General features: G+C 61.2%; 1 protein-coding gene across 6 annotated transcripts in view; it reads right to left on the bottom strand.

The window, feature by feature from the left end:
• FBRSL1 (fibrosin like 1) overlaps positions 1-15,819 on the bottom strand; it is an 83,098-nt gene that overhangs the window by 24,266 nt on the left and 43,013 nt on the right. For all 6 annotated transcript variants that reach the window (XM_057305961.1, XM_057305964.1, XM_057305959.1 and 3 more), the window contains exon 5: positions 7,315-7,344. In XM_057305961.1, the coding sequence (XP_057161944.1) occupies positions 7,315-7,344 (30 nt within the window). The remainder of the gene's footprint in view (positions 1-7,314; positions 7,345-15,819) is intronic.

Here is a 15,819-nt window from a genome sequence, read left to right as displayed (position 1 = left end):
TGTGGTGGGGCCAGGGTGGGTGTGGGTGCTTGGACCACCTGGGGCTCTGGTACTGAGCTGGTGGAGCAGGGAGAGAGGCTCGGCACCTGGGGGTCAGGGTGGGGCGTCTCGACCCCCCTTGGACCCCTGCCCCACCCACCCCACTTGTCCTCAGGCTCTCACTGCATCTCAGAGCATCTGGCTTGCTTATGTGTGCGTAGCCTATGCCTGGCCCTGAAAGACCCTGGGGTTCCCACCCTGCCCCCACCTGCCCTGGAGGTAAGGACCCCCACCCAAAAGCCTTCACTAGGCCTGGGAGCCCCCAGCCCTGCGAGGCCCGTGAGGTTAGCAGGGCAGGTGGGGTCTGAGGGGCTGTGAGCCCTCTGGGCACAGAGGGGAGCAGGCCCGCAGGGGAGCAGCCTGACAGACCGCCTCTCTGTAAGCCCCCCACCCCAGTCAGGCCTGGTACGACCTGCAGGGGGTGGACACGGGGGCTGCCCCAGGCCCACAACCCCTGTCCTGCTCGGCTAGTTCTGGAAGGGCCAGAGGGTGGTGGGCAGGAAGGACAGACAGCCCCCGCATCTTCTGGGGTGTCACGTCTACTGAGCTGGAAAGGGGCAGCCAGTCCTGCCCCGCGTGCAGGCGGTGTGACCCCAGCACCTCTGCTTTCTGAACACAGCAGCCCCTCCCACCAACATCTGCCCCCACCAGCTCCAGCTGGGCTCTGTGAGCACCCACAGAGGCAAGGCCATGCGAACGCGCTCTCGAGCGGTGGGGGAAGGCCGGGCAAGATCAGCGGGGCCCCGAGGCGCCCTGCAGCTGCAGGATCCCAGCACAGGGGAAACCCATCGTCCCCTCCGGTCTGCCGTCCCCAGGCTCCAATTCACTCGGGCTCTTGCAGCCCAAAGCATCCTGGCCTCCCTCCCCTCCCTCCCCTGACCTGCATCTTCTGGGCCCCTGGTCCTAGAAAGCACTGTCTGCCGTGTGCCGTGGCCTGAGACCGGGGCATTACTGCCCCACTACGGCAGGAGAACAATGGTCCCCATGACACCCGTGCCCTAATCCATCACCCTACGGGGCCCAGGGATTTACAGACACAGTGAAGGAGCTCTCGAGGAGGCAATGAGCCCGGAGGGCCCCAGTGGACCCCGTGTGACCACAAGGGTCCTTACAAGAGGGAGGAGGAGGGTCAGGGTCAGAGAAGCTGTGAGGAGAGGCCCCAGAGCCCAGGAAGCTGAAAGGTAGCAAGTGTTCTCCCTGGAGCCTCCCGAAGGGACCAGCGAGGCTGACACCTTGATCTGGGCCCCGTGACACCCATTCCAGACTCGTGACCTCCAGAACTGTAAAACTTGAGCTGTTTTAAGCCACCGAGTTTGTGACAATTTATCACAGCAGGTGCTAATCCCACCCCCACCCTTGCACTGGGGGCCCAGGCTGCACCCCCTCTGCTGGGATGCCATAGCCTGACCCTCCCCGGGGCTTCCAATCCTGGGGAGCGTATCACTGGAGGCCTGTAGGGTTATCTGGGGCCAGGTGAGCTGATGGTCCTCGCTAGGACCTACCTGCCACACCCAGTGTCTGTCTGGACCCGAGGCCCTGCCTTGGACAGACCCATGGGAAGACACACTCTGGGCTCAGCATCCCTAGGCCAAAGCGCATGGCTCAGAGGGGTGGCTGGCGTCATTTCCACACACGCCCGCGAGGCACTCCCTGCACCTGGGCTGTGCTTCTCTAAGGCCGTGCCTGGCAGGACGTCGGACGAGGGGACAGGAGAGCCTCCCACAGACTTCTGGGCAGCTGTTCCCAGGAGTGGGTCCAGGAGAGACACGCGGGGGAAGCCCACTGTGAGCAGGGGGCTCCAGGGGCCAGCAGGACTTCCTGCACGTCCTCAGAAGGCCCCAGCCCCCCAGGACACACGCTGGGCGCTGCCACGGCATCAGCCGTCCTTGACCCAGGGTCCTACAGGGTCCAGCAACTGAAGGGTTACTGCTGCAGGGCAGGGAGCTCCAACTCTGGGCTGCTGTGTGGTCTGCTAGCCCTCTCCTCACAGTTCACAGGGATCTAGCAGGGGGACCTCAGGAGCCTCATTTCAGAGAGCAAACAGAGGTGCAGGAGGACCCCAATCAGGCATCAAGGAGCCTGGGCCAGAGTGTGTGTTCACTGCAGACACAGGGCACAGAGGGGGCAAGGGGAGCGACCGCCCACTCGCCTCATTTCAGGCAGCCCCCAACCTGCTTCCTGGGAGCCAGATGCTCCCCCCAGCCCCTGGAGTTCTCGCCTGCACCCCAGACCACAGGCACCTCTAGGACTCCCATTTAGGGAGAGGAAAATGAAGCCCAGAGGGTATGGGCCGGCCGTGGAAGTGCCGATGCCCACAGGGGACCCCGGGCCCTCCCGGCTGGCCAGCTGCCTGCGGCCCCATTCCTGGTCCTGCTGCTCGAGCTGGCAGAGGCCAGGGCTGGGGGTACGTCCTCACAGGGGATCCCACAGATGGGCCAGACAGACAGACCTCCCTCGAGGGAGCGCTGCGGCCACCGGGGGGAGCGCTAGCCAACCAGCCACCTGGTCGGGCCACTGGGACAGACTGCAGCCAGTCCAGGCCCAGGAGGCTGCCTAATGAGCCCCACACAATTTTTCACCCCATATTTTTCCAATAAAAAAGCAGTTAGACACCAACCGCAGCCTTGTGGAGGGGCCATCTGGTTGCCTGGCTCCCGAGCCTTCTGGCAGCACAGGCTCCCTTCCCCGCCAGCAGCCAGCGCCCAGAGCAGCATGGGGGGGGCGGGGAGGGCCAGGTTGGGGGCTTGCAGAGCCCGGCATGGGGCGCCCACGGGGTGAGGCCTGCTCTTCCAGGAGAGGCAGCGACAGAGAGGTCTTCCTAGCTGGCTGTCTGTGCCCCAGCCTCCAGGGCTGCTGCAGGGTAGACAGAGGCCTGCTGGTCTCTGTGCGTCTGTGTCTTGGACGTGGATCATCCCCAGTGTGTCTGCGCCCGGAGCCAGGGGCAGAGCCCGAGGCCAGTGGGTGAAGGGTGGGTGGGCTGGCAGGAGCCCGGCGGCGGAGCAGTGAGGGAGCCATAGAAGCTGCAGGTGCATCTGACCTCAGACCGGGGCAGGTGTGGGAGGAGCGCCCTGGCTGGAAGAGAGGGAGCCTGAGCCTCCGTCCGGGAGGAGAGCTCCCAGGGGACGACCAGCCAGCCACACTTGCCGCAGCACCCAGCACACGCGTTCAGTCAGTGCGGACGGACCCAGGGCCCCGAGCTGCCCAAGCTGCGTGTCCAGCTGCCTCACCAAAGGTCTAGAGTAGCCTTGCCATCTCCAGCCCACTGTGCAGCAAGGGACGGGACAAGGGGAGCTCCTTCCAACTCTGTGTAGCGCACGAGTGCCCCAGGGCTGAGCGAGGGTCTGGGAAGCATCCCGCGGCCAGGTCCCAGGGGAGGGCGTGCTGCAGGGAGACGCCTCTTTCTCTCGCTCCCATGTTCTTACAGCTCTGTAAAACCAGCGCTTTGCCATCCTGCAAATACTGTGGAGACACGTGGCCTTCCTCCCCTGACCAGCTCCTCCTGGAAGGGGCGAAAAAGCTCACCCGGCTGTGCCCCTGGAGGAAGGTGGTGGGGAGCCGCAGAGCGCAGAGGCTCCTGGGAGGAGGCCCTGTCCCATGGCGGGTCAGCTGGACTGGGGTGGGGAGGACAGGAGGGATGGCAGCTCTGGGTGAGCGGGCACTGCAACCCTCTGGGCTGCACCTGCTTCTCGATGGGCTGGGAGGAAGTTACCCGCCGCCCGGGAACCCAGCCTGGCTAGAGGGAGGCAGAAGGAACTTGGGTCTCTCTTGCTGTCCAACCTCACACGGTGCGTAATTAGTGTCCCCACGTAGCCCAGAGGGACAGGGACCTCTTGGGACAGCGGTTCCCCACTGCACTTGGAACAAATCTGAGCTTCCTACTATGATTTATATAATGTAGCCCTCTGAACTCATGCTCTTTCCCTCCCTCTTTGACTCTGCTCTGGCCCCCACTGGACATTTTGCACCAACATTATCCCTGGCTCACCATGCAGGTGATCAGTCATTCTGCATGATCAGTGGTGTGGGGAGGTGAGATGCAGATGAGATGGCTGGTGCTACAGCTGCCTTCATGGGCCAAGGGGGTGTGGAAGGAAGCCATATACCAAGGATGGCCACAGACAGGCCATGCCAGCCTGGAGGGCCCACACCTGGGCTTCTAGGTGACAAATACAAACCCCTCTATTAAGGCAGTTAATTCCACTTTCCATCACAGCAGCCAAATGCAGGTCCTAACCACCGTGGGGCCGTGTGGGAGAGAGTTGGCATCTGCACCTTGGAAGCCAGGGCTGAGGGTTGGAAGTTGACTGTGCAGGCACTATGGGTCTCTGCATCTGATGGGGGCAGATCTGTGAGCAGATGAGCAGAGGGGCTATGTGTGACCAGATGAGAAGCAGAGGGCGGGGGCGGGGGGCCGCTACAGCAACCAGACCCGCAGTGCAGGTGGCCACGCAGAGCCTGGTGAGGCACCATGACCCAGCCAGTGCTGACCAGGCATGACCCACCCGTGGTGCCTGGCAAATTCTCCTGCAGGGAGCCATTGATTGCTCCAGGCAGCCCGCCCCACAATCAAACAGCTCTGGGGCGCAGCCCGAGCGCGCACCGACCCAGCCCATGCTGCCCCACGGTCAGTTGCATGGGCTCTCGGCCTGGCCTCTGGCCTCCATCCCAAGCTGCCCAGGGACACACGCCAGTGTCACAGAAGACCCAGGTGACCAGGGAGGAGGCCTATGCCCTTTTCCTGGCTCTCCAGCCCAGGGGCTTTCTGAAGCACAGTCCGGCTCTCTCCGACCTCAAGGCAATGTCCACCCACAAACAGGAGCTCACAGTGGCTTCACCCTGCGCTAACTGACTCAGAGCTCACGGTGGCCCAAAGGGGGGGGTCTCCATCGCCCATGAACAGGTGGGGACACTGGGGCCCCTGGCTCTGGCCTCACTGAAGCTGGGGATGGGGGTGGCATGGCCTCCCACCTGCCCTGCCGTGGAGCCAGGGGCTGTCCTAGGCCGGCGGGGCCACCACATCACCCGTGCAGATGGCTCACCGTGGCCATGGCTGGGGCCCAGCACACAGGTGGGAGAAGGCTAACTCTGGCCACAGCCTTCCTTCCCAGGACCCGCAGCTACGAGCCCCAGTGGCAGTCTGAAGGGGGGTCTGGGCCGTGTGGCTGCACCTGGCACAGTGGAAAAGTGTGCCCCAAAAGAGACCCCAGCCAGGCACTCCGGGCAGGGGGCTCAGGGACACAGGCTTCTGCCCTCCTAAAACTCTCCAGGGCAGGGGTTCTTCCCTCGGGCTGCACATGGGAATTGCCAGAAAAACAAGAATCATGAGTTCCAGACCCTGGCCTGCACCCGTCCAGAGTGGGCTCTCAGCCCACACCCTCCCGACCGCACCTGCCCCCGTCCCTCGGCCAGGCTGGGCCGGTCCTCAAGCGTTGCTCAGGACTGGCCTGCGGGCTCCCCGCTAGGTGTGAGTGCCGAGGAGGCCGCAGCTACAGCCTCTTGCTAGCCCCTGGCAGTGGCCTGCCGCCTGGTCCAGGGGCATCAATGGCCACTTCAGCAGCGGGGCAGTCAGAGCTGCGCCCTGGGGCCTGCCCTTTCCTGCTGCCCAGTCTCCACCACCCAGAGTCCCCACTCTTGTAGCAGGCATGGGCTCAGAGATAGAGGGAGAAATAGGTCAGGGCCTGCAAGGACCCTGGAGGGCTGGGGCCAACCCTCTGGCTGCCCAAGAGGAGGGGGCAGTGATTCTAGGCGTGGTGCGACCTGGAGGCAGAGTCAGGACTCCGACACCCGGAAGGAACCAGCTTGGCTTCTTCTGTGGAAGAAGGCCAGGGGCCCTAGGCGGGGGCAGCCAGCAGTCTCAGGGCCTCAGAAACCCCTTCCTCTGAGCCCCTCCGAGCCGCCACTGGCTTCAGAGAATGCTCCCTGCAAGGTGGTTTCAGATAAAGGAGGTGCGGGAGGCGAGGCGCCAGCCCAGCCCCGTCCCCAGGCCCTTCACTAGGGAGACTGAGGAGCACCGCTCTGCAGAGGTGCCCGGGCCGCTGGCTGAGCTCCTCTGCCCCAGGACCCAGACAGTGGCGTTCATTCCCCAAATGGTCCGGAGACCAGCAAAGACCCCACGCAGGATTTTTGGGCCAGGTGGCCTTGGATACCCAGGGGCTCAGGCCTCAACCGTCCATGCCGCTCCCGCCCACACGGATGACCCCTGGCCCTTCCTGTCCCACCTCCCCCAGGCTCCGAGGCTGGTCACCTGGACCCCCGCATCCTCCACAGGCCTGTCCTGCCAGGCAGCTTACCAGCCCTCTCCACGCTTGCTCACGTACGTCTGCGGAGAGGGGCTGTCCGGCTGTCCACACCTTGGACAGCGCCTGTCCAACACAGGCCAGGACACAGCAGGTGAGCGAGAACCATGGTCACGCACTGCACAGACCTCCCGATGGGACTTCACTCCGGGACTAGAAGCCAGTGTGCAGCTGACCCTTTGGCCTGCCTCCTGACAAGCCTGGGGCACATCCTGTCCCCCGGCCTGGAAAGCCGTGCCCTCACCCACTCGGCACCTCCCCTCGGCGCGGCCACCACCCACAGCCTTATCACCAGCTACCAGTCTTCCCAGTGGCACGGTTCACGTAGTCCAGAGGACTGTGGGGGCCAGCTGTGTGGCCTCGGGCAGGCTCCTTACCCTCTCTAGGCCTTGGGGTGCCAGGATATGTCGCGGAGTCACAGCTCCTGCCCCCCGGGGCCTCGGGACGAGCAGAGAGCGAGCCGGTATCCAAGCCCGGCCGTCTCACTCCTGCCGCTTCTCAGGGTCTCCGCCCCCCGCTGCCTTAGCCTACACAGAGCTCAGCGGACAGTAGGTGCTCCACAGATAGCCGCTGTGCCGAGAGCTCGGGGCGGCCTCTTCCCTGCTCCCCACAGGACACAGGGGCCAGCAGAGGACCAGGACCGAGGGCCCCGAGGAGGCCTGTGCTGTGGTTTTTCCTGAGCTAGACCCTCCAAGTGCATAAATCCTGAGTTAATGGGAACCTCATTGTTCCTGGAAAGGAGGGTAATCAGGAGGTGCGAACGTGCGGCTGCTATTAGCGCAAGTCTGTTTTCTGGGGATGTTTATGGCTCCCAGCCTGGAAAGCGGGGGCGGCACTTACCCAGAGCATGGCCCCCGCTCGGCCCACAGTGCCCCCCATCCCCGGGAGCCCTGGCAGAGACGGGGCCTGGACGTGTGGGGAGGCCACCTGTCCTGCGCCCCCGTGGGTGGAGGTCTCGGGAGGAGGTGTGGGGGCTTACCTTGTCGTCCCCTTCGCTCTCGCTGTCACACTGCGGGGGGAGAGAGACAGGACAGTCAGCACCCGTAGCACCCTGTGGCACGGCAGGGGTTCGTGGGGGGGCCCGGGGGGGATGTGGAGGCCGGAGCACCAGGGAGGCCCTCGGTGAAGGGCTGTGTGGGGCGGGCCAGGCCGAGGGGAGGCGAAGGAGCAGCTAAGCCAGGCAGGTGCACCTGCCCCAGGGCAGGCCCTGGGGCCCGGCGGGAGCCACAAAGCCCCCTCCTCACCCCAGGCTACATGTAGAGCAGCTTCACCCCCCGTCCTGGGACAGAGCCGCTACCCTGGGACCCCCTCGGGCCTTCTCCCGCATTCTGGACTCTCCAGGTGGGAGGTCAGAGGTGACAGCTGAGGGGCTTGTACTCCTGGGTGGTGGGCCAGATGGGGACCTGGGGGCGGGATCAAGGGTGCCCTCCGGGCAGGGACACGGAAGCCCAGCCCTAACAGCCCCAGCTCTACTGAAGGGGCAGAGCGGGGCTTGGATCCCTCGGACAAACAAGGGGTCAGGCCAGGCTATGGCCACGGGCACCCGGGCCTCGCGTGCCACCTGGGTATAAGCCTCCCAACGTGTTAGCTGAGCAGGTTAAAGAAAGGTTGGTCATCGTGCAAACAAATCTTTGTTTTCCATTTCCAGTAGGCAGAGCTTTAAAAAGAACGACTGCTCTTCTAGAAACCACGGCAATTTTCCCCCTAAAAGAATATAAAGAAAAATAATCCCTTCCTAGCAACCGCAATTACAACACGTCGTGTCAGATGAACTCTACCGCTGAAAGTAAACCTCCCGGGCCACACCTGAGGGCGACGGGCCCCGTGCTTTACCAGCCACCCACTGCAGCTGGGAGCGAGCCTGGGGGATGGGCATCTTCAGAGGCTAACAAGCTTCCCACCCCCACAGCCCCGTGGACCCCCTGCTGGGCCTGGACAGAGCCCTCCAGGGGGTGTCCTTGCACAGATGGCAGAAGGGATGCGTCCCAGCCCCACAATGATAAGAGGCCAGGTCAGTCCTTCACGACCGGCTTGCAGGGGGGCAGGGAGAAGGCAGAGTGGCTGAAATGCAGGAGGAGGCGGACCCCAAGGCAAGGAGGGGAGTGTGCCCAATGATACTGGAGAGGTGAGGGGCTGGGACACAGCACAACATGGGGGGTGTCCTGTCCTGTCCCGCGGAGCTGGGACCAAACTTGGCCGTGGGAGTCCTGCGTGCCAGAGGCTCTTTGCTGGCAGAGAAGGAGTGGGGGCCAGGGGGTCATGCCCACGGGAGGGGTCCTGTGGGGGCCAGGAGCCCCTATATGCAGCTGGTATGAGCAGCCAAGCTGCTGGCAGAGCCGCCAGAGGCCCCCAGCAGGGCCTCTTCCTGCCTGACTAGCACTGGGAGCCCTCGTGGAGCCCTTGCGTGGGAAACCACAGTCCCATCAAACGGCTGGGAAGGTTGGGCCTTGCCTCGGGCGCCAGAACCCCCCAGGCCGGGCTGCTTCACACCTCTCCCCACAGCTTTTGGTGTCACAGTGAGAGCTTAATGACCCGACAATCAAGGAGGGGTGAGGGTGCTTTCCAGCGAGCGCATGGATCCTATAATTAACCAAACAGCACACCCTTGTCAGCCAGCACAGGCCACGTCGTAAATGAATTCACGTTATTAAGTCCTACTGAATTAATGTTTAACTGCAATAGAGTCGGAACTGAATGAGGCAATTAATCAGGGCAAGGAGGGAAAAAGAGCCACGTCTGTCTTGCAGGAGCCGCTTGAGCGAGGTGACCTTCACGGGCTGAGCGTGGCCCTGGTGGGTGTAACCCTGGTGTGTGGGTGGAGGGGGGTCCAAGCAGGGAGCCCGCAGAGCCAAGGACAGGCTCTAGGCCCCAGGGGGATGTGGGGACGTGCTGGCTACAGTGGGGAGGCCAAAATGAGGGCACTGGAGCAGACGTCCACTGGGATGCCGTGCTGCCACCCACGCCATGCAGCCCTGGGCAAGCCCCTTGACCTCTCCTGCCTCAGTTTATGCTTCTGTAACACAGACAACAGGCTTTTGTGCAGCTTTAATGAGTTAATATATGCAAAGCACTGGGACAGTGCTGGGTATGTAGTCAGCATGACATACGGCATGAGGGTCACTTCATCACAATCGCTGCTACCATCATCATCCCCACCAACTCCACCATCACCACCGTCGTCTCCACCATCATCACCAACTCCATCATCACCACCATCCTCACCAACTCCATCATCACCACCATCCTCACCGTCATCACCACCATCATCATCACCACCATCACCACCGTCATCTCCACCATCATCACCATCATCACCAACTCCATCATCACCACCATCCTCACCGTCATCACCACCATCATCATCACCACCATCACCACCGTCATCTCCACCATCATCACCAACTCCATCATCACCACCATCCTCACCAACTCCATCATCACCACCATCCTCACCGTCATCACCACCATCATCATCACCACCATCACCACCGTCATCTCCACCATCATCACTGTCATCACCACCATCATCATCCTCACCATCATCATCCTCACCATCACCACCGTCATCTCCACCATCATCACCATCACCAGCATCATCATCACCATCATCATCCTCACCAACTCCATCATCACCACCATCCTCACTGTCATCATCACCCTCACTATCACCATCATCACCCCCATCACCACCGTCATCTCCACCATCATCACCAACTCCATCATCACCACCATCCTCACCAACTCCATCATCACCACCATCCTCACCGTCATCACCACCATCATCATCACCACCATCACCACCGTCATCTCCACCATCATCACCGTCATCACCACCATCATCATCCTCACCATCACCACCGTCATCTCCACCATCATCACCATCACCAGCATCATCATCACCATCATCATCCTCACCAACTCCATCATCACCACCATCCTCACTGTCATCATCACCCTCACTATCACCATCATCACCCCCATCACCACCATCATCTCCACCATCACCACCATCCTCACCATCATCATCCTCACTATCATCATCATCACCACCATCACTTCATCTGCCTCAGCCTCTTCCCTCCTGTCACCTGAACAGCTCTTGGAGGCATCTGGCCCCCCCACATGATCTGGACACAGACACTTCTCACTGACAGTGCCCTGCTCCCCCAGGAGCACCTGCACAGGAGGTCTGGGGAACTTGGCCTCCACCCCCGGCCTCTTCCAGAAACCTGGGCAGCCATTTGCTTGGGTGGGGGCTGCTTTTCACCCTCCAGAATTGGGAGACACAAATCGACACGGTCACGGAGCAGCAACAGAAATGTACCTTTAACCTCTCTCAGTGTGAACGTTAACTCCTGCCTCACAGTGGAGCTTAGTGGAGGTTGCCTGTCTCCCATTTCTCAAACAAAGGCATGAAAAATTCACGGGCAGGGAGACCTGGACGCTGAGCCCACTTCTCCCATCAGATGCTCTAGCACCTGGGCCTGCACCTGGCCCAGCGGTGCCCACGGGGAGTGGGGAGGAGAGAGGCAGGGAGCAGGGTCAGGGTCCCTCCTACTCACTGTGGAGCCTCCTCCTGCCATGGAGACAGAGAGGGCCTAGAGGCTACCCTGGGCCCTGCCATGGAGAAAGGCACTGAAAGCCCCCCAGCTCTGCTTCTGCCTCCCCCCAGCTTCCCACTCAGGTGCCCCTGCTCGATCCAGGGGTCAGAGAGGGTTGAGAGGTGGCACATGGCCTGGTGCTCTGGGCCTGGGCCGGGTTTCTGCTCTCGTTGCAGCGCATGGTCTGGGATGCTACCGACGGAGGCCCTGCTTACAAAGCTGCCTGGGGACCACGGAGGACCTGGCTTCTCACCAGCCTGAGACTCGCTCTTGAAGGGCACTGCTACCTGCAAAAGCCAGAGCAGCGACAACCCAGAGAATCAGCAGGGTCCGTGGTCTGTGTGTGGGGGGGAAGGCCACGGGACACTCTATGCAGCGCACTTGAGTGTGGGGGCAGAAAGGTCTGAGGTGCTGGACAGTCAGTGCTGAGGCCACACTCTGGGCTGTGTGCCCTGGGGACACCCAGGGACTCTCAGGGGGCACGAATCCTTGATGTGGGCTGTTTTCACTGGGCCTGTTCTTGTGGCTCATGCCTGCGTGTGCAGGCCCAGCTGGCCTGCCATGTGTGTGCACGTTCCCAGACATGCCAAGGCTCGCTCGGAGGCCTGTCTCACGCGAGCGCCTGGGCGTCCTTCCCAATGGACGCTCTACCCCAGGGTGTCCTCCAAGTGTCCCAGTGGGTGCGTGGCACGTGTGCACCCAGATGACCTAACACGGGGCCACCTGTCCTTATGCATGTGGCCCAGGAGCACTGGCCACACTCACGGGACACGTCTGTGCTTCCTGTGGCCCCTTGTGGGTCCCATCAGCTCCAGCTTAGTAAACATTCTGCTCATTGGTGCTGCCTTGGAAGGCCTTCGGGGACGAGAGTGGCTGCCTTGCCTGCCCGCGTGGGTATCCGTCCCCCTCCAGAGAAGGGCACAAGGCGCTCACCTTCTATCCTGCTGCAAAAGCTGCACCGGGGTGTACAACACGTGCCCCGTTAGGCGATTCAGCTAAAAAAGGAGCTGTGAACAGACTGCAGGAGGCCCAGGGCTGGGAGCTGCCTCACATCACTTACTGTCTGGAGTTGGGTCGAAAAGGCCATTTTTCATCCTTGTTGGCGCACCCCAGCCACAGATGCTGGGCAGTGATGTGGGACCTCATGGGCAGGGGTGCCAAGAGCGGGGTGGGGGCTGTGGTCTGGTCTGTGCCTGGGGTGGCCATGGGATCAGCTGGGTGACTGTGTCTGAAACGCTGGGCCATGGCTGCAAGGGTTGGGCGCACCGCACAAGGGGGAGCCATGCCCGCCAGCGCCCACCAGGGTATTAGCCTACTTCACAGACAAGAAAGTAGAGGCCCAGAAGGCAAAGGGATTTGCTGGCAGCAACACGGCGCACAGGCAGGAGCCAAGCACTAGAACCTGGGGTTTGGTTGTGCCCCGCGGCAGCCCTGGCACTGTAGGGCAGGCAGGAGAGGGAAGGCCCACATCCCACTGACGGGAGGCCTGGGATGCTCTGTGTGTGGGGGGGAGGGGGGCTGATGGTGCGTTTGCTCACGGGAGCCGCTGCTATACAACTCCGGCCCCACCACAGACCCACCTGCTTATGGACGGGGAAACTAAGGCACAGCAGTTGGGAGCCCACCTAGGTGAATGGGTGCATGGGGTCTGGAACCCACAGTCTCAATCTGGCCCTTCTGCTCACGACCCCATGCCAGGAACTCCCTCGGGGCAGCTGGGACGGGGCTGGGGCTCCAGTATCGCCCTACAAAGGGCCCCAGGCCACGCCGGCCCAGAAAGTCACAGTGAGTCTGATTAATTATGCACAATAGCTGGATGGGGACCCTGCAAATCCCATTCTTGTTTACTCAGCTAATTCACTTTTTATGAGTGTTTAGGCTTTAAAGCAAAACAAAGCACTAATTACCCAATTAACGAGCAATTAAGTTACTGCAGCCTAATAGCCCAAGTGCGGACGGCCTCCACGGGCTGATGATGAGTGAGACCCACTTAGCAGAGACGCACAGCTGGAGCTGCACAGGAGCACTTGGGAGGAGGGAGGCAGTCATGTCACCTGTCCCAGGTGGGGCAAGCAGTACCTGCCCTCACCACGTGCCTCCCCCAGAGCAGCCCAGAGAGGCTGTACCACTTGCCTGCCCAGCCCCACAGCCCCTCATGTTCCCACCCTGAGTGTCTGCTTCTCGGATACAATGGGGAGCTCGGGGTGGCCGCCCACATGGAGACCTTCTTGTGGGCAGTACTGGGCAGTGGTTTGGAGCTTTGAGAAAGCCCCACAGAGGCCACCTTACAGAGACAAGGACAGTCCTGCAGCTGGGCAGTGGGCTTTTTGGGGCCCTGAGAGATGAGTGGGTTGGCATCCCTGCCTCCTGCTCCCAGGCCTCCTCCTGCATTTTGAGACTTGGCTGAGAGCAGCCTCTGAGGGAAGCCCATGGTGACACAGTGTGGGGCCTGTTGGCCCTGAGCCCCAAGTCTGCACTGGGGCTGGAAACTGCAGCTTGTGAGTGGCCAGTGGCATGATGCCACATCAGAGGGGAGAGTCTGGGGCACAGAGTGCTGGGCAGAGCCAGTGACTGAGTCACTGAGTCAGAGGGGAAGCCAGCTGGAAAGGAGCCACCCCTCTAACTCTCCAAATCTCAAGACGACTGGAACAGAATTCTGATCCTTCCACTGCTTGGCCCACGTGACCTGCCTTGCTGCCTCCAGACAGAATGCATGGATTGATGGAAGGATGCACGAAAGACTTAGCATGGTGCACACAGTACCCAGACGGAGCTGGCAGGGAATGAACACGTGGATGGACAAATGGACGGATGGATGGATGGATGGATGGAGGAAAGACTTGGCATGGTGCACACAGACCCAGATGGAGCTGGCAGGGATTGAACGCATGGACAGACGGATGGATGGATGGATGGATGGATGGAGGGAGGGAAGACTTGGCATGGTGCACACAGTACCCAGATGGAGCTGGCAGGGATTGAACGCATGGACAGACGGATGGATGGATGGATGGATGGACGGATGGAGGAAAGACTTGGCATGGTGCACACAGACCCAGATGGAGCTGGCAGGGAATGGACACGTGGATGGACAAATGGATGGATGGATGGATGGATGGATGGATGGATGAAAGACTTAGCATGGTGCACATAGTACCCAGACGGAGCTGGCAGGGATTGAACGCATGGACAGACGGATGGATGGATGGATGGATGGATGGATGGATGGAGGAAAGACTTGGCATGGTGCACACAGACCCAGATGGAGCTGGCAGGGATTGAACGCATGGACAGACGGATGGATGGATGGATGGATGGATGGATGGAGGAAAGACTTAGCATGGTGCACACAGTACCCAGATGGAGCTGGCAGGGATTGAACGCATGGACAGACGGATGGATGGATGGAGGGAGGGAGGGAGGGAGGGAGGGAGGGAGGGAAGACTTGGCATGGTGCACACAGTACCCAGATGGAGCTGGCAGGGATTGAACAGACGGATGGATGGATGGATGGATGGATGAAAGACTTGGCATGGTGCACACAGTACCCAGATGGAGCTGGCAGGGATTGAATGCATGGACGGATGGATGAATGGATGGATGGAGGGAAGACTTAGCATGGTGCACACAGTACCCAGACGGAGCTGGCAGGGATTGAATGCATGGACAGATGGATGGATGGATGGACGGATGGAGGGAAGACTTGGCATGGTGCACACAGTACCCAGATGGAGCTGGCAGGGATTGAACGCATGGACAGATGGATGGATGGATGGATGGATGGATGGAGGAAAGACTTGGCATGGTGCACACAGTACCCAGATGGAGCTGGCAGGGATTGAACGCATGGACAGACGGATGGATGGATGGATGGATGGATGGAGGAAAGACTTGGCATGGTGCACACAGTACCCAGATGGAGCTGGCAGGGATTGGACGCATGGACGGATGGATGGATGGACGGATGGAGGGAAGACTTGGCATGGTGCACACAGTACCCAGACAGAGCTGGCAGGGAATGAACACATGGATGGACGGACAGATAGAGGAACAACTTGGGCTCTGACCACTGATGTCTGAACTGCCCTATCCTCCTGCTCCCAATGCTGGTCTCAAGGTGGTAGCACTTCCGAGGGTGTTCTGGGTTTCACAGTGAGGGCCATCCCACAGCACCAGTGTGAAAAACGCAAATGACTTTTAATATTCTCTGGTTGCAGTAACCAAAGACATCAAGGAGAACCGGGCACTGCTTTGTGGGATACCCTGTCCGATACCCTCGCCTATCAGGGAGGAGGAACTTGGGGAGTGCCCCATGGCAAGAGCAGGCGTGGAGGACACCCCTGCCTGGACGGATGGAGGCCTGGTGCCCAGGCTGCTGGCTGTGCTTGGACACCAACTCTTACCGCAGCTGGGGCAGCCCTGCCCTTCCTGGGAGTCTGAGCCCCAACAGGGCTGCCCCTGCACCCCTCCACACCCTGCTCTGTGCCCCTCTATTCCCAGCAGCAGCTCCTGGCCACACAGCTGGCCTCCCCCTGCCCGCATGATGCCCTCGCGGGCACACACCTGCACACCCACGCGGATGCACGCATGGGCTCCTGCCCCCACACACGTGGTCAAGCTCCTGGGCCTGTATGAATGCCATCCCCCCAGGGGCGCTCAGTGGCACCCCGGGACCCTAGCCTGATGGCCCCTCCACGTTCTCTCCCCTTCCTGCTCCATCCACTCTGTGCACTTTTGCTCTGACAGGCCACACATTTACTCATCCCTCCTGTTTCCCACCCGCCCTTCCTTCCACGGCCCCCATGAGAGTGGGGATTTCTGGGTTTTCTTCAATCCTCTGACCTCAGGGCCTGGAGCACCCCTCACGTGCAGCAGGTGCTCAA

The sequence above is a fragment of the Ursus arctos genome, unplaced genomic scaffold (genome assembly GCF_023065955.2).
Source record: "Ursus arctos isolate Adak ecotype North America unplaced genomic scaffold, UrsArc2.0 scaffold_34, whole genome shotgun sequence".
NCBI classification, from domain to species: domain Eukaryota; kingdom Metazoa; phylum Chordata; class Mammalia; order Carnivora; family Ursidae; genus Ursus; species Ursus arctos.
Note: the sequence above shows the minus strand (reverse complement) of the source record. Positions and strands in the feature narration are given on the sequence as shown.